General features: G+C 38.3%; 3 protein-coding genes across 6 annotated transcripts in view; 2 read left to right on the top strand and 1 right to left on the bottom strand.

The window, feature by feature from the left end:
* On the top strand, nt 1-2,583 carry LOC129359399 (sarcolipin). The gene is made up of 2 exons (XM_055028999.1): nt 1-230; nt 1,830-2,583. The coding sequence occupies exon 2, from the start codon at nt 1,879-1,881 to the stop codon at nt 1,972-1,974; it is 96 nt and encodes a 31-aa protein (XP_054884974.1). The 5' UTR covers nt 1-230; nt 1,830-1,878; the 3' UTR covers nt 1,975-2,583.
* A 404-nt stretch (nt 2,584-2,987) lies between these two features.
* kbtbd3 (kelch repeat and BTB (POZ) domain containing 3) lies at nt 2,988-8,273 on the bottom strand. Of its 3 annotated transcripts, XM_055028996.1 has the most exons (10): nt 8,174-8,273; nt 7,540-7,828; nt 6,748-6,913; nt 6,484-6,666; nt 5,936-6,109; nt 4,844-5,128; nt 4,418-4,660; nt 4,028-4,318; nt 3,782-3,931; nt 2,988-3,330 (listed from the first exon to the last, which is right to left on the bottom strand). In XM_055028996.1, exons 2-10 carry the CDS (start codon nt 7,815-7,817, stop codon nt 3,208-3,210), a joined length of 1,893 nt encoding a protein of 630 aa, XP_054884971.1. In that variant the 5' UTR covers nt 7,818-7,828; nt 8,174-8,273; the 3' UTR covers nt 2,988-3,207. The 3 variants fall into 3 exon arrangements, with proteins under 3 accessions (XP_054884971.1, XP_054884972.1, XP_054884973.1); XM_055028997.1 differs by lacking the exon at nt 8,174-8,273 and having other exon boundaries at nt 7,628-7,725; XM_055028998.1 differs by lacking the exons at nt 7,540-7,828; nt 8,174-8,273 and having other exon boundaries at nt 6,484-6,691; nt 6,748-6,894.
* Nucleotides 8,274-9,459: 1,186 nt separating this feature from the next.
* Nucleotides 9,460-17,913, top strand: part of fam168a (family with sequence similarity 168 member A) — a 28,841-nt gene continuing 20,387 nt past the window's right edge. The window contains exon 1 of one of the 2 annotated variants that reach the window (XM_055028428.1): nt 9,460-9,515. The gene's annotated coding sequence lies outside the window, so the exon portion shown is untranslated. The remainder of the gene's footprint in view (nt 9,516-17,913) is intronic. The other variant, XM_055028430.1, reaches the window with a different exon arrangement.

Here is a 17,913-nt window from a genome sequence, read left to right as displayed (position 1 = left end):
TCTGTGTGTATTTGAGCCATGGGCGGTCCACTGAGAGTGGGCTACTTTAGGAGCAGAACCTGTCTCCGGCTGAAGCAGAAAACTGGCCAACAGTGAGCAGCAGAAGCTAACTAGGTACAGCAAGAAGAGAGAGAAGCTTCCAAGAAGCAGAGGACAAGGAGGCTGTATCTGCAATCAGGCAGGACACAAAAAGAAGAAAAACACCTGAACAATTCCTACAAATATACCAGGTAATAGTTGGTCAGAGTATTAATACCATCTCCTTTCTTAGCAGTGCAGTGAAATCTGACTGTGATGTTTGAGACCTCTTGAGGAGCTAGTGCAGAGAAGATTTAATCTGATTCCATCAAAGCTACTGCAAAAAGTAATACAAATTTACTTCAAAAGGTTATCTATTCGGCTAATCATTTCTCCTAGAAGACCTCAGTGTGTGAAAATCAGGGACGTCTCCTCAGTCTTTCTTCATGTAACTAATGGTGTCCTCAAAGGATCAGTCCTCAGGGCTGTTAATCATATATATCAACAATATGTATAGAGCAGTATCAAACTCATATATCCATTTTTATGTTGACGATATTGTCATGCATTGCTTGCCATTTGCACATTGGGACCTTTAACAATCTTTTAATGCCTTTCAACAATCTTTAAAATATTTCTAAACACCTAAATTTCCAAAAAGCAAATATCCAGTTCAAATTTGAAGTTTTTGAATCACCCATTTTCCTTCACCCACCATGTTTTGAGGGAGTCTCTGAAAACAAATACCCACAAATCTCAAGTGACGATTTTCTGAATGATCTTGATTAATTCCTTCTTGTCTTCCATTGGGAAATTGGGGGGGGAAATAAAAGAAAAAGAAAAATTCTTGTTTCTTCCCTTTCTGGTACAAATCATTATTAAGACAAAAGAATATCCACTAGTTTTACATTACTACCTGTTTTATGTATGCCTCTTCACAGTGCTTTTATGGTCTTGATTATGTCAACCACAGGGATGTGAATGTATGGCAAAGGTTAAATCTCTGACTGTCAGTGTCAGAGAAAAGCTACTCAAACAGCAAATTAAAAATCAAAGACATGCTTTATTTGCTGTAGATTATTCTTGCATTTATTGACATGGTTTGTTGCTGTGATGTTCAAACCACTGACATCTCCTCAGTTATAAAAGCTAATTTCGCCCCTTTCCCTTCATATTTGACATCTTACATCCTCCAAAAAAGTGCAGCAGTTTACTTACAGGTTATGTGAATGCTTGTTCACATAATCTTTACATAGCTGGGGGAGAAAAGCATTCAGGCATGTTTTACTTTATTTGTGGAATCAGCTGCAAAATCAACTGAAATCAGAGAAATTTGTCTAAATACACCTGAAGAAATATTATATATTGTCTAAATTATTATTATTATTAAGAGATAACTTGGCATTAATGGTTTAGTTTGACTGGAGTGTTGCTGTTGCACATGTTAATTTTTAAACCATGTTCTGTACTTGATCATTTGCAAAAGCTTAATGCAAGTCTTGTATTATGCTGCCTCTTTCCAATGTTACTTCCTGGAAATATCACTGTTGGAAACAAGATTCTAAAACTCTTTCCAAGTTAAGTAAATATAGATTAAATTACCAGGATTAGTGTTTCAGTGTTGTATCACAAACTTGGGATGATATTGTGGCTCTGCTGAGAGATGGTAACTGCATGTCTGAGAGCGAGTGAGCTCTCTGACCTTTTTTTTTTCCAAGACAGCAAACGCTGGCACACACAGACACACACACTGATTACAAGCTTATTTTTAAATGCCAGCTCAGTATATTTCCACCTCTCCTTTCTTGTAGATCTTCTAAGTGTTATAAAAGAAGCTTCTTGCCCTCCTCTTCGCTGACCATGGACCGCTCGGCGCAGGAACTGTTTCTCAACTTCATGATCGTCCTCATCACTGTGCTTCTGATGTGGCTACTGGTGAAAACTTACCAGGACTGAAGCATGGAGCCACGAGGCGGCAGGAAAGCAGGAAGCGGAGGGAACAAAGGGATAGATGGAGAGAGCTCGTTCTTGCCAGATGTCTAAATTCAGCGTTTACATTTTCTTTTTTGAGTTGTTTTAGTCTATGAAATCATAAGAGGATATGCACAGTTCCAGTATCTGTTGTCTGAGATACATGAAGTTTATAAAATTAGAAAAAAGGTGAACAGGCATTAAAGAGAAGGGAGTGTGACAAAAATAAAAAACTATGTACAAGCAGCATATGTCATAAACCTGGTCATATAATATTAGGTGCACTAAGGTATTTTTGCCATCTGTTTGTTGTATTGACGTTACGTATGCTTAGTTATGTTCCTTAAACTCTTCCACTTGAGGGTTTTTGTTTCATTACGCCAGCTAGTTATATCTCATTGATGATGTTTTTTCTGCTTGTTCTTTCTTAATCTAGATTTTATTATTTTTAAAACAGTGTGTTTTGTTTGACGGGTACAGACAGAGCAGATAATACAGATCAGATCATTTTTATCTGCCAAAAGCACAAAAACTAGGACATGCATATCACATGACAGTGATGGAGCAAAATAAAAGCATGCTGTCTAATGTCAATGTTGACATGACATTTTTTCCCCAATCATTTTAAATGAACTGCCCATAAAATGCTTTATGGCAGACATTATAACGACAAAGAAAGACTCAAAATATAGATATCTATTTTGAGTAATTGTTAGATAAATTCAGAAGTTAGTATTTGCCTTCTGTTCAGGCCTTTTGTGCACATTGTGAACTGCTGCTAGTATATTAATCATTTAGGGCTGAAAAACAACCAAATAAAAGCAGAAAAAAGCTTTTTGTTTTTAGACTAAATAAAGTTTTCTTCTGTAGGGGAGCTGATGGAGCCTAAAATTTGGTTCTCTACTTCGTTTTCTTCATCATGAAAAATAATCTGTTACTAAAATAAAACTTTTCACACAGCTTAACAGGGTTCCTCCACAGGAGGGCATGATAAAAATTAGGTGCTTTGGAAACGTAACTCTTATGATGGCTTACACATGATAAACAAAAATAGTCATTTGGCTCAGGTGTGATGATCTTTAAAGAACACTAATTATCCTTCTCTTTAGAGATGTTTGCCATCCACAATGTGCAAATGTTTCAAATGCAGACATGCACATCCAGTAACATTTTCCTCCAGGTGTGTGTGTGTGTGGAACGAGTTTTGTGTGGTGGGTATCATTCTGCATCACCCCACGGGTCTCTGTATCGGTTGAAGCTAATGATCTGGCAGTGGAACTCTGTGAGTCCTCTGGGCATGGACGCCACTTCCTCCCATTGACTCCTCCCACTGTAGTACACCTGCACAAGTGGCACCAAAACAAGGAAGTTGGGGAAAAAAAGGTCTTATTTTAGCAAATTTCTTGATAATGTCAGCAAATATTCTAGTTTTAATTCAGTAAATGTATGCTTTTAATCATTGATAATGCAATTTTTTTATGCAAATTGACAACTTTTTGACACATCTTTTTCTTCTCAAATAAATACATAAAATGGATCTAAAAATATCAGTGTTTTTCACAGATAAATATAAGATAGACATAAATTCTGAAAACTCAGTGTGATACCAAGCATATTTTTCTTTCGGTCAAAACTGCTTTCATTTTTAATCATTTTTCTTTTGGTCAAAACTGCTTTCATTTTTAATAAGAACAATTCTGTCCAGTCATTTTGAAGTTTGTTTACACTGGGGATTACTATTTAGCAAAAATTAAAGTATAGTAGCTCCTATTATTTGGAGGTTGAACTTTACCTGAACTTCGTCTGTGATCTCGTCCGGTGAATAGTCTCCACCCAGAATGTAGATTCTGTCCCTCATGCCTACAGCTCCAGCATTGAACCCTGCACATTCAAACGATCCCTCGCCCTTCCACACACTGGTTTCTGGGCAGAAACTGTAAACCTGAATAGTAAAAAAGGAACAATTTCAGCCTAATATCTGAACTATCTGACTAATTCATACAAAAAAAATCCTAACAATGAGTGAAACACTGGTCACCTTATATGTCGACAGATCGCAGAGATGGAGTGTATTGTTTATTGACACTGCCTTGACCAGTGTAGCATGGAAAAACTGCCCAAACTCTGCCACCAGGCGGCTCCACTGGTCCTGCTGGGCTTCGTAGCGGAAGAAGCAGTCGAGTGAGGGATTAAAGGAGTCTGTGATCTCCACCTCAGACCCAAGCGTGTAAATCACACTGCCACAAGCACTGGCCTCTGGGTAGAAGATAGCAGTCGGCAGAGGGCTCACAGAGGACCAGCTCTGAGTCAGAGGATTATAATACTCCACCTTCAACAAAAGATGGAAAAGGTACAGATAATGTCCACCCTCTGCAATCTAAATACTTAACATTAAAAAGCTACGCTGACCATGGAAGCACTATCATACCTCTAGCAGTCTCGGGGCCTCCCCTCTGGTTCCCTCGGTCCGTCCTCCAATGACATAGACCCGGTCCAGGCAGGTCACGGCTGTGTGCATGGTTCTGGGCTTCAGCATGGCCGGTGCAGGCGTGCAGGTTAAAGTCACCGGGCAAAAACACCACACCTCATCAATTGCATTATGGTAGGGTTCGGCCACATGGAGGCGGATTGCCCGGCAACAGTTCCCTCGGCAACCCCCGGTGATAAACATCTTAGAGACAACAGATACCAGAAATATGCATGTATATCCTTTAAATGTTAATGATATTTTTAAAAGAATCAGCAACATCCAGGATTATGATTAAAGATGACTAATCCTAATTCTTTTTTTTTTTTATTCATCAAAAATGAGATCACACTCGCAGACCAAAACAAGCTCTGGTCTGAAGAGTACCTTCTCAGCATAGGTGGTCAGGTAAGACCCAGGTGGGTCTGGAATGTAAGTTTCGCCCAGCTCTCTTTGCAGCTCTCTCCACTGGTCCGTTTCCAGGCAGTAGCAGAAGGTGTGACGGTTCTGTCCATTCTCCTCTGTCTTATGAATGTAGATGTAGCTCTGAGTGGTTGCAGGCCTCGCATCACTGAACAGGCCGTTGTGCTGAGTCTGTCTTCTCTGGGCCTCTGATAGGAGTGTGAGACAGGAGTCGTCACTGCCAAGGAGAGACTCTGACTCACGCAACTTCTAAGAAGGTAACATAAGCAACATAAAGTAATGATCAGATGGGAAACTTAATCGCAGGAAAGTCACCAGCTGAGTAAAATGACCAAAAAGTGTGGACATAGTTGTTAAATGTTCTCTAGAATGACAAGTAAATGCATCTTTTGAAATGACAGCATTACATTTTGACTAATCAGACTTCATTTCAGTAAGAAGATGTGAATGTGAACAAAATTTTTCCACTTAAAAACATTGCAAGACTCCATCCATCTCCTTTTTTCTGTTGATTTGATTTGAAGTGGAGTTTGTTTTCTTCCTTTAATGTTACATAATATGGACCTTTACCACTGATGACAAAACAGTCCCACACCATAATGCTGCCACCACAGTGCTTGACATTTAGTACAATGTTCTTAAGTTTGAGAGTTTCAATTTACACATCCAAACATGTTTCTATTTTCTATTTGACTATAAAAACAATTCCAGATTCAATTTTGCTCTTCCATTTGGTAGCTGAAACATTTAGTCAAGTGTAAGTCATGTTCAAATGCATTTTTAAAAGATCAAAATAAATATGACTCTTGTGTTCATGGAGAAGGGAAAGCGGTAAAGTGTTTGAGTTTCAAAAAAAAAAAGAAAATCACAAACAGTAAATAATATACATGTCTAAGATATATAATAGATTTCTAGTTGAAAAGCTGAAATGTTATTGTTAAAGTTCACAACACATGGTGTGTGGTTAAATCCTTAACAAAAAACATCTAAATCTTAAAGACACCATGAAGCATGAACCACTGTCTTTTTGGCTATGCCCACAGAGACGGTTTTTACCGTCAGGGCAGCTGCAGGCAGGTGGTGCAGTCGGGTCAGAGACATCAGCTCTGAAAGCAGCTTCTGTCTCCCTGGAAGATCATGTTGAATCCATCTAAGAAGAGACATCACAGCCGCCTCCTCGCTGGGAATGTTCAGAGCATCTGACCTCAGGCAGGCCTTTAGGACATCTTCCTAAAAACAATAACAGAAGCTGTGAAAATCGTGTCACAATAAGTAAAATACAGATTCATTTTGTGACACATGATTTTTAGGATACAAAGAGAAAGAGGAGCCTTCCTATTTAACATATAATTACACAGTATGAAGGCTGGATTTAAATTAATGAATTTTAACAAGTTTCAAGTGTGTTAAATCATTGTTATATGACTACAACAGGAAGATGGATAGATAGACTATCCATCTGCCATCTGTTGTGTACATCTTTGTACATAACACGATGTACAAAGATGAATGCTAACAAATTGACTTAAAAATAACATACAGCAATTTGCCGAATACATGGCTAATGCTCTTCTGCTTTAGCAGAAAAGCATACACATGATCACCTGCATGTCCAAGAACTCCTGTGTTTCGGACAGGTCAAAAAAGTTCCCAACCACAAACTCGCTGGCATTTTGAAGGAGAGAAGCTGAGCCGTATGCCTCAGCCAGGGACAAGAGGGCAAGGCAGTTACAGAGATCCATTGTTCCCACAAGGAAGTCACTGCATGCCCTGGACAGGACAGGAACCTGAGGAGACGATGACAATTGAGCTCTAAACATGATGTGCTGTGGCATGTAAGACACAACATCTAATATCTGCATCGTTACCTGCAGAAAAGAGGCGAGCTGGAACAGTATGTCGACGTTGCCATCAGTGATGAGAATCTCCCCAGAGTAGGCAAAATCCAGGAAGGAGCCCACAGCCTCAGGGCACTGATTAGCAAGCGTTACTGAGCCATCTCCGCGCTCTCGCATGTCAACCTCGAACATGACCCTGAATACAACAGGAGCGCATGCTGTCATGTTAAACCAATCATTAAATGGATATATATGGAGCCTTGTAAAATATTAATGCTCCTTGAACTTTTTCACATTTTATTATGCTACTGGGATTTTGTGGGAAAGACTAACACAAAGTTGCGGAAGGAAAAGTGATGTAGTATTATAAGATTACAAACAAAAAAAATTTGCAAAGTGAGTCATGCTTTTGTTTTAACCCTGTTTACCTTGAAGTTCCTAAATAAAATCCTATTGAACAAATTGCCTTTAGAGTTGCATCAACTGTACCAAAAGAAAAACTTGACTAAATACTGAATTATCAGGACCATCATAATATCAGCGCCTGCGAATATGCAATGATGAATTACAATGATGCACTGAAAACTCTGTGTTCCCAAAACACTTGGAAGGACTTTTACTTGACCAACTTTCCCACAACCAGTCATCTATCTTGGAAAGTAATTAAAAAATTTAAATGTGGAAAGCCAGTAAACCAATGCAGCAAATATCTACAGAACACATATCTTGGAACTAAATGTTCCGATTTTATTACCTTTTCACAAACATGCATGACTTTATGTTGGTCTGTATCACCTAAAATCCCAGCAGACAGACAGATACCTGAAGAAATCACTACATGCTGCAAGAACACATCTGTGGCATGGGAATTCATGCTCCTGGACTACGATGGTGAAGTCAAACAGCAGACCTCGCTCCCTGAACGATCTGAGCACACCAAGGAGCTGCAGTCCCTGGGACTCAGCCACCCGCAGCTGCGTCCGCCGCTCTGGGGCCCCGTTGCATTCTGGGGTCATCCCAGGTTTACTACCAGCAGGGCTGCTGCTGCTGCTGTTGGGGGAGGAGGTCAAACTGGTACAGACCCCTCGATGTTCATCCATGTTGCCAAAATCTGAAATTATATATATATTTAAAAAAAAAACATAGATAAACAAGGTTTTATGACAAATTAAAAAAAAAGATCGAAACTATATTTAGTTATTTTAAATGTGTGCGCAAGCAAATCATATTTCAAACTTGTTCAACGGATTTAAAGCATGTTAACATGTCATATCTGGTATAACATGAACGACTTTGGAATCGCTCTGATTAGAATACAAATAAACATAACAGAACGTACATGCACACATTGCTTATTTGTACACTATCTCATAACTGAATTCCTGTGGGGCAAAAAAAAAACCCCAAAACAGACACCGCAGCATCATTTATCCAAAGAAGGAAAAGGTTCTCTTACGGAGTCAGCACCTCGGACAGTTCTCTTCTAATGCCGCTCTCACTTCCGGAAACTCAACATCACGCGATGATTCAACTGACCTTTTTTTTAAATTATTATTAATTTTTTACTTTTTAGAATAAGACGTTTTTTTGCTAAAAAAATTCAACAAGAAAGAGGGTTATTTCTTAAACAGGTCAACGTCTCACTTGTGCTAAAAACTAGCTAGCTAAAACCGTTTAGACTAACACGTTGCAGTCGGTCAAATTAGAGACCGCGACGGCCGCTGGGAATTGTAGTTCTCTTTAATTAGCAGGTCTACTGACAGTCACCGGCAGGAAAAACCCTGTGTCGACACTCAATTTGTTCACGTATCGTTTCAGTTTGCCCTTCAACCAGCCTAAGGAGTTCCCCTCTAAATATGATAAATCAAATCAAGAAGCGTAAAAAGGGCCCGCTTGAGGTTTGCCACAAGGAATAAGAAATTTATGCACGTATTTTAGCAGTGTTTTTTATTTATTTATTTTTGTTGATGTTTATTTACTCAACACAGCATGAAGAATCTGAAAACCCAAAATTGCTCTCAAATGCAGTGTATTCAGTAATCTATCGGATGTGGGCTTACCAGCTTCTCCTTCACCACTTGATGGCGCTGCTTTACTGGACTCAAAGGTGTATGAAAAAACTACTCTGAACTGCTCCAATCTGAACTTCCGACAATACTGCAGTTTCATTTGACCACCTGACCTCGTTGCTATTTATGACAAAAAAAAAAAAAAAAAAAAAAAAAAAAAAAAAAAAAAAACACTTCTGATGTTTAAGGTAATAAAACACATTCCGGTAACGAAAGTGTGTCGCTACTTAAGAGCAACATTAATAATAATGGTATTAATAATAACAAAAGGCCAATGACGACAATATCAATAATGCTAATAATTTTTCTAGTAATGTATTTTATGGATTACAAATGCATCACCTCAATAACTCTTGTATATATTTTGTTGAAATCTTTTTTCCTCACAATTTTTATTTTTGTTTTTATGAACTATAAAACACACATCGGTAAGAAAATAGCCTATTAGACAACATCCACTTTTTACGTTATCAGTGGGTCATGCCCCCTCCTCTCGCCTCGCATCCCTGCATCCATCCCTCCCTCCCTCCCTCGACCGCCTCTCTCCCTCCTGGCAGTGCATCCCCATCCCCCACACACGGTGGCCGTCTCTCCGGGTGAAAGCTGTCTTCCTAGCGCTACTGGCCCGACAAAAACGTTGCTGTAGCAGATCCAGTCTCCCAGCAGCAGCAGCACCCACGAGAGAAAGAAACGCACACAGTCTTTTACTGTTCCGCCGAGTGGTTTTTGGTAAGTTTTAAGTGCAGCGCTTCTTGTAGACGGGTAGAATGTCTCTTGTGTCGACTTTTTAAGTTTTTTTCTCCCCCCCCCCGTTTTTTTTCTCTCTCCTCCGTATCCCTTCAATTGTCCTCCGTAAGGAACTAGCGGGCTATGCTAGGCTAAACGGCTAGCTGAAATAGCAGGATCAAACACTTTGCGTTGTTGTTCTAGACCGAGGTTTATGGTTGCCAGCTTCTTCCCCCCGCGGAACTACTGTTGCCAGTTTCTATTGTCATTTTTCTAATATCCCTCCCGCCCCCCGGCTAGGTTGCTAATTAGCGTTTTTGAGCAGATGGATGCGGGGATGCAGCGACTGGGCTAGCGCCCGTCTTTTCAGTCGAGCTTTCATGCTAAGCTATCGCTAGTATTATATGACTCGCAGTTTCCTGCGTGGACTGCTTTGGGTTGCATCGCCATTCCAGCGGTAGCCAATCTAGTGGTAATTGGCAAGATGGCATCTCGGGCTTGTTATCCAGAAATCGGTGGATTTTTCAAAATGGTGTCTTAAGCTTGTTTGAGTGTGACCATTTTTGTCCAACCGTTGCTGTTTGGGCTTCTCTTTGCTATTTCTGGCATGCAGCGCGCTGCCAGGCGCACGCCACGCTCCTGATATATAAACATGTAAACCACTGATGAGGTGGTAAACACAAATGTTTGCAAGCTACCCCGTGCTGCCTCCCCCCCGTATCCCCCCAGGCTACAGGCTTTTGTTTCTTATAAACAGAATCGTGTTTTGGAGTTTGATTTACGGCTTTCTAATATGTCTGCGGGCTCAGATCCGTTCAGTTGAAACCCTAAGCCGCGGAGGTCCATGTCTGCAGACTGCTTTCCAACCGTTTTCGCCAAAAACGCAGCATTTGGACATGCATTTGTGTGCAGAAGATTGGGTTTAATTGACACGAGGACTTCGAGCGTTTGTGCACATTTCGTGTCAAGGCCTGTTTAAAAAGAGACTGCTGAAATTTCAACGTGAAAGTTTCGTTTTTTAGCATGTGTGAGGCTCTTCTGCTTTTAGGAGAGTCCTCTGTTTGAGATTGCCTCGCACAGGTGTGCAAACAACACATCAAGTCAGCTGGGATTTAAAAATAAAAGTAATTATTTAGACAGATTAAACATTTTAATTACTTTTTGCAGACCTGTTCACATGTCAGTACACCACACATCTTTACCATCAGTGCTAATTGAATCAAATTGATCTCCTTTACCAGGCTTGTGTGATTCTCCCTGAACAATAACATTGATTAAAATGACCACAATGTTGCATTTAAGTAAGAGCTCAGATGTCTTAGAATTATGAGAATTCTAAGACATCAAAGCTCAACATTTCATGAACTGTCCATTGCAATTAACCACATTTTCCTCCGATTTCTCCATAATTATAGTATCTCCACATTACTCCCTGGGCTGTCTGATCTGGATCACTAAGATCTTTATCTCAGTGCTCCACTAAGGTGCAGTGAAAGTTCATCCAGGTACCAAATATAAAATTAGCAAGTAAAATTGTAATGTATGCCACCTGAAACACTCACGCCTACCGAGTGTTGTGTCCAGACAGTTCTTTCCGGTTGAAATGCTGCATACGCGGATATTTTGATTTAAGACATTGTGCAGCTCTAAAATCTATTTAAGAATAACAGAAAGATGACCATTATTTAGAAAGATTGTGAAATAACTTCACTGATACTGTTCTGATATTATGATATTGTCTGGTTAATTAGTTGGTCTTTCTGTTTGGGCGATTAACTCAGCAAGTGGCAAGTGCTTTAGGCCTCGTAAAGCCAGCTGACTTACAGTGCACACTTTAGCGTCTTACGAGCCATATTAAACTACATTAGATAAAATTTGATTATTTTTATTTTTATTTTTTTTTAGTCTTGTCACTTTACGCTCCTGGCAAGCAGCTTTGACCTTTGCCTGTATCTCTTTTTTGTATTAAGAAATTACTGTTGTACCAAATAGTAACAACGTTTAGTTCAGGAATCCTTTTGATTAGTATTCAGTGGCGTCTGCTTTTTCATTTTTTCACTCATAAAATAAAATCTCTTCATCATTCTCTTCTGAGCACCAGAAGTTAATTAATTCAACTTGATAAACAAAAAGTGGAGGGCTAATTCAATAGTTCCTCCTCAGAATTGCGTTTAAAGTAAACAGTATTGCTTCCTTCTTGGAAATCGACGATCAATTTTTGCAGAGAAAGCGGCGCAGTCGATATAAAGGCTGACATGTGTTTAATGCTTGAAGGTGACAAAGTGGTTGATTTCAATTTCATCATCACCCTAAGGTGACCCCCGTTTGCAGCATGAGAAAAAGGGGGTGGGAGGTATGTGTGTGTGGACTTGGGTCTGAATGGTTGGTGGGATGGACAATGTAGCCATAAAAATGTCAGACCATTGAAAGATGCAGTCGCTTCATGTTTTGGCAATCAGTGGTTCTCTTATAGACTTCATCCCTTATTCTCTGTGTGATTTGAACAATTTAGTGATTTACTCATTACTGGTGAGTAAATAAACAGATGGCGCTGAGCTAAATTGCGCTTCCCTCTGGTTCACCTTGTCCAACTCGCACTCACTCAACCAAATCTTTTTTTTTTTATTTTTTAAAGCCGCCAGATGGGAGAGTCTGCATTGTTCTACACTTGGCTCAGAAGTGTTATTGAATTTTACTGAATTTGTTTGTTGTGCTTTATTACTTGAAATGGAACATATAGACAAATGATAGAAAAGGAACAAAGGAATGTCAAAATATAAGACTTCTTTGGAGGCATAGTAATTTTGAGAAAAAAATGATCTCACTTTCATAAAATAAAAAAAGTACATGAAAGCAGTTGTTGTTTGACATGTTTTTAGATTTTATATATATATATATTTTTTTTTCTTTTTTTTTTCTTTGACATGTTGCAGTGTTTTCCTTAGAGACATGGCCTTGGGAGGCAGGGGGAGGATTTTTAGGGGAACGCAGATTGATCACCGTGATTTCTTTAATTTTGGTTGATTGATGATCACTTGTTTCACTTAATCGGTTTCACTCGTGAAACCAATCTTTTCTACTGCCACAAGTTTCTGATAGAGGACTACCAATAGTTAGCCCGCTGTTGCCAACTTTGCAGATTTTTTTTGCTGTATTTAGTATAGAAACAAATCACTGTAGGGCAAAATCAGTCAAGTATTTTAATTATCGGTGGTCAGCCAGAAAACGAAAATCGATGCAGTCTTATTTTCTTTTAATAACATCCATAATAACAGTTACTGCTGCGTGCAGGAGAGCAAGCTGCTGCCACTGAAAAGAAATTTGGCATGTTTAAAGAAACGCAGATATCCTTGCCTGCTTTACAATTGTTTTTCTGTGCGCTCTCCGCCTGCTGCCGTCAGCCAGAGTGTCGTTGACAGAGTCAAAGCACGTTTTGGGTTTTTTTTGTCACATTTGCTTGAAAAGGGAATATTAGTGGGATAAAATGATCTATTGTGATGAATTAAATAACTATCAACTAATTTAGTAACTGATTAATCGTCTACTGGAGCATATAGACTATAAAAAACCTGTTTGCTGAAAGAACACAAATTAAGATAAAACTGTACATAGCACTGCAGCGCAAATTAAAAAACCCTTCTTTGTAAACATTTTACTCAGAATTTCTTTTGTTTTCACATTTTTATGTTGGAAATATATATATATATATATATATTTTTTTTTAGCTGGACATGCATTGTTTTTTACGAATAAAAAGAATAGTCTGTCATCTTTCATGCAGTTTGTTAAAACAGTCTCTGAGATTTTTATAATTCTCTGCAGTAAAATATTTATGTAAATGATCTGTTTCTGAAATGCTAAATAAAATGCTCTTATTTTACCTTCCTCTGTATGCTTAGTTCTGCTAATATTGCTCAGAGGTATTGGTTGTTTATCTTGGATTTATCTCTGAAGACCAATGATGATGGGGGTGAAATGTGTTGCATGAGTGAATGTACACTTTCACTCTCGGGAACTGCTCAGATTGTCATTTGCAATAGAGACACTTTTTGTACAGTCCAAATTTGGATCCTGCTGAACCGGTTTCAGTGTTTTCTGTAAATATTTACTATCATAATAATGAGAAAGATACCTTTGAAAATTGTCTGCATTCTATATAATTTAAATTACCATAGTCTCTTATCATCTTTCCAACACTTTGTTCAAACAGTCTGTGATTTTAATAATTCTCTGCAGCAAAATATTTATTTAAATGATCTATTTCTGCAGAATGTGGCAGAAGGATCAATTGAAAAACAATGGCCTACTTAAGACCTTGCATAAACAATTTGCTAGTGTTTATTTACTGCTTTGTTTTAATTCATTTTTAAAATTTCAGTCCAATCGTAAGAAATTTAATGTGGGACAAGATTTGTTTCTCCTGCAAAAAAACCCCAAAACTGCTGATTAAATAGCAAACGTGTTTGAAGATTCCAGTGTTGTTGCTTCCTGCTGGTGTATTAATGTGAAGTTGATTTATGCAACCAGAACCTGAAAGTTGTCCTATATTTTTCAGCTAAGTGTCTTTCTGTGTCAGGAAATTGTACCGACATGTGAAACTGCTTGTCAGTCTAATGCTCCTAAGAATGATTGTAAGTGGCTTAATGGACAGATGTTGTTGTGATGGTTTTCTGAAGGCAGTGTGTCAGAAGGAGCAGGAGCTTCTTAAGGCTACAGAGGCCCAATTTCCAAGCGTCAGATTGCAAAGTAACATTTCTTATAAGTTGTGTTTGATTTGCAACTGAGCAGCTAAAGGTAACATAGTTGTTGCATTGTGCTAAAAAGTGGAACTATGTGCCCGGAAAATGCATGCCAATTCTTGTAATATTGTTATATAGTTGATGATGACCCTCGCCATCATAATTTTTTGTGATGCGTTTGTCATCACAAAAAAAAAAAAAAAAAACAGCCTCACTGTGGCTGTTACTTTTTACTTCAGCTAATATAAAAGAAAAATCTACTGCATCTGCTATGTTTGAGAACTGGCAGTTCTTAAACAGCTACCACAAGACAAACCCTCTGCCCTCCTTCCAAAATGCAAATGATGCAATTAATCAGTCGTTTTCATCCGCCCAGTTTTACTTATTGGCTCAGTAAATATATTTCAATATAACGACCAACCTGATCTGATACTTTATTGCCGATAAATTCATCAGTTTTATCTAGAGAAGGATCAATCAAAACAATTATCAAACTCTGATTTTTGATAAGCTCTGTCTTTCCAATAGTATTGACTAATTCTGATTTTCCTTTGAGAATGACAACAAAGCAGTGACAGTACACAATCCAGTCAACGACTTGGACCATTATCATGTCGTTTATTTTTTTTTACCCATGGAAAGGATACTGTAAGACTTTAAGCGTTTTTCTACAATCCAGAGTGCGGTATCTATGCTGAAGGTTTGAATGAAATTGTCTCTCACTTCTCTTTCTGTCTCTACTTTATCAAATAGACGATTGTCTTTTCAGACTGGAGCGTGGGCAGACCCCCGCCGACTGTAGGCAGACCCACAGACACAATGCTGGTAGCTCAAGCGAGAAACCAATAAGCAAGACTTTTCTGAAGGTTGCATACAGCCAGCTAAAAGTGAACTTACTTAGCTTTATATGTAAGGCATCTTGTGGCTGCTAGAGCCTGACTCATGTTTCTTCTTTCTGTGAGGACAAAAGCATGTTTTAAAAGCCTCCATGCACTTACAAAGTCCTAGATCGTAATGTATTTAACAATCATCCCCACTGTTCCTTTACTTTGTCTACGTGTTTATGATGGATTTGCGTTTGATAATCAGAAACCGATACATAGTTGCTGAAGTTTTTCATTTTTATTTTTCCATTTCATTTTAAAGCAGTGATACTAAGAGAATGTTACAAAAATGAAAACCAGTAACCATTTCATCCCTAAAATAAGCTAGATAAGGAAGTTAAGGAAAAGGAGGAAAAGAATACTGATACATTTGAGCAAGACTTGTGTCCCTGTAGATAACAGCCTCCTTGCTTTGGTACATTTTTAACACATTCTAATACTTCATAATCTATACTCAGTATATTGCCCTCCTCTAACTTCTAATGTTAAAGAAAGTGATTATTCATTGAGGTTGTTTTGGTGCTTCCTCTCCTCTACTGTTTTAGTGGCCATCGTGTTTTGTGACAATTTGTTCTATCTCTGGAAAAACTTGAAAGCAGTCAACATTTAATGACTTTTGGATTTAACACAATTGATTTTTTTTTTTTTAGAAAGACGTCTCACATCCATAAGAAAATGTGATTTCTTATAAAAGGCTGTTTTGTGATGCCACATCAGAATGTTGTCCTGAAAATGTGATAACATTGATCAAAAGTAAATATTCACCTGGTTTGATCCACTTGATATTTTACACAGCATTCAATTATTCTCCAGAAGAAATGAATAAACTATAAATATTTTATCAATGTGAGAATTTCTAAATAATAAAGGATTTGTTTGTAGTTTATGGCTCTTAGTCATCAAGAAAAACAACATCTTACTCTCTTTACATTGATCTTGAAAATATAGAAGTTAGCAAAAAAAACATGTTTTCAACATAAACTTCCCCTCACTGTTTACCTTTTCATCACTAACTGTGGCATTTTATAGTAGATGTGGATGACTGATAAAAACATCTTTTTAGTCTCTTAGCTGGTTGTCATCCATCCAGCCTTCTTTGTTGTCTGCTGTCTAATGACTGCAAGGATAGCTTTGTTGTACACATCCAGGCTTTTGTTGCCAGTTAGCAGCATGTTTTCATAATCAAATTATCATATTTAATCCAAAGCGGAGTGAGAGCGACGTTTTAATTTTCAGACAGACGTTGTGTTCTGACAGAAGAATCAATGGATCGTCATATAAGATGGAGAAAAGTGCTTTTCCGTAATGATAAATCTTAACAGTTGCAGAAGATGTAATTATTCTTTACAGTAATGTAGAATAGTAATCAAGGACCACAGCAGGGATGCATCGTACTTAATGGTCCGAGCGCTATGTGTGCATAATTCCTGTCCTGAGTGAAACGGAAAAGAGATGTCGGCTTAATCCAGGAATGGAGACCCCAGGAGGTGCGTGAGGGATGAGATGATTTTATAGAGGAGAAGAGAATGAGAGGAAGCCAGATCGTAGAGAAGTGGGAGGCGGTGTCCTAGATTGAAAATAGCCCAGAAGTGTTCAGAGGTCCTTGTTACAGGGCAGCTCTGACTGCGTGAAAAGGAAGAAGGGATTTATTAGGGAATTTTATGACAGGGATGCGATGCAGTGGATTTCGTCTTGGACGTGTTTGTGCATAACCATAATGTAGGCGATCAGTAGCACACGATGTCTGAGCTGCAGGTCTGTCTTATGGTGTTTGCCAATTCAGCTGATGTTTACCTAAAGGTTTGCAGATGCACGGATCATTTAACCAGAGACCCAATTTTCCTTTTATCGACTCAGATAAAGGGAGATGCAACCAAATTTTGAAAAAAATTAACACTTTAATCATTGACGGCTAAAAATAACGACCATTTCCAGGCAATAAATGCATGAAATTATAACAAGTGTTTTATCCTTTTGTCTTGATGTTTATCAAATTAAGTCAGATAAAGTTTAGGGAGATATGTTTTGATTCATAAATGGCAGTGATTTAGTAAAATCTTAATTTCTATTTAATTTAAAACTGCAACCTTGTATCAGAGAATGTTTTTCAGTCTGTTCTAGTCTTTGTAAAATAGTTGGTCGAAAATTAGTTTTAAATCAAACCTAAAAATTTTTTTTTTGAAAATAGAAGTTTCTGTCGACTGGAATAAACATCAGTAGAAAATAAGTCTTGTTTTCTGTTAGTTTGATGTGTTCTAAGTGAACAGGTCTAAACACACACACACACACACACACACACACACACACACACACACACACACACACACACACACACACACACACACACACACACACACACACACACACACACACACACACACACACACACACACACAAAAGCTCCAACTAATTGACCAAAACCTGCGTTATTCTTAACCAGAACTGCATTGATGCACTGCTCAGTATCATCACATGGGCTATAAAAGGTATATTAAAAAAAAGAAAAGCAGAACAAAGGATATTTGCTGTTGACACATCGGATTATGCTCTCCAAGCATGTCTTTAGATTATTTTATCTCCCGTTTTCTCCTCGTGTAATTCAAGTAAAACGCTTCTTTTTTTTTTTTTTTTTTTTTCTGTAGGGCTGAAAATATAAAAAAGGCTTTCAGTTCTATTCTCTCTCCCCATGTGGGAGTGTGATAACGCCCACCGGTTTTGATTTGTTGCTTAAAGAGTAGATGCCTGGTGAGGTATTATGTGGGTGGATAGAGTCGACGT

The sequence above is a fragment of the Poeciliopsis prolifica genome, unplaced genomic scaffold (assembly GCF_027474105.1).
Source record: "Poeciliopsis prolifica strain line A6 unplaced genomic scaffold, Auburn_PproV2 SCAFFOLD004, whole genome shotgun sequence".
Taxonomy (NCBI): Eukaryota; Metazoa; Chordata; class Actinopteri; order Cyprinodontiformes; family Poeciliidae; genus Poeciliopsis; species Poeciliopsis prolifica.
This window is presented reverse-complemented; position numbering and strand designations above follow the sequence as displayed.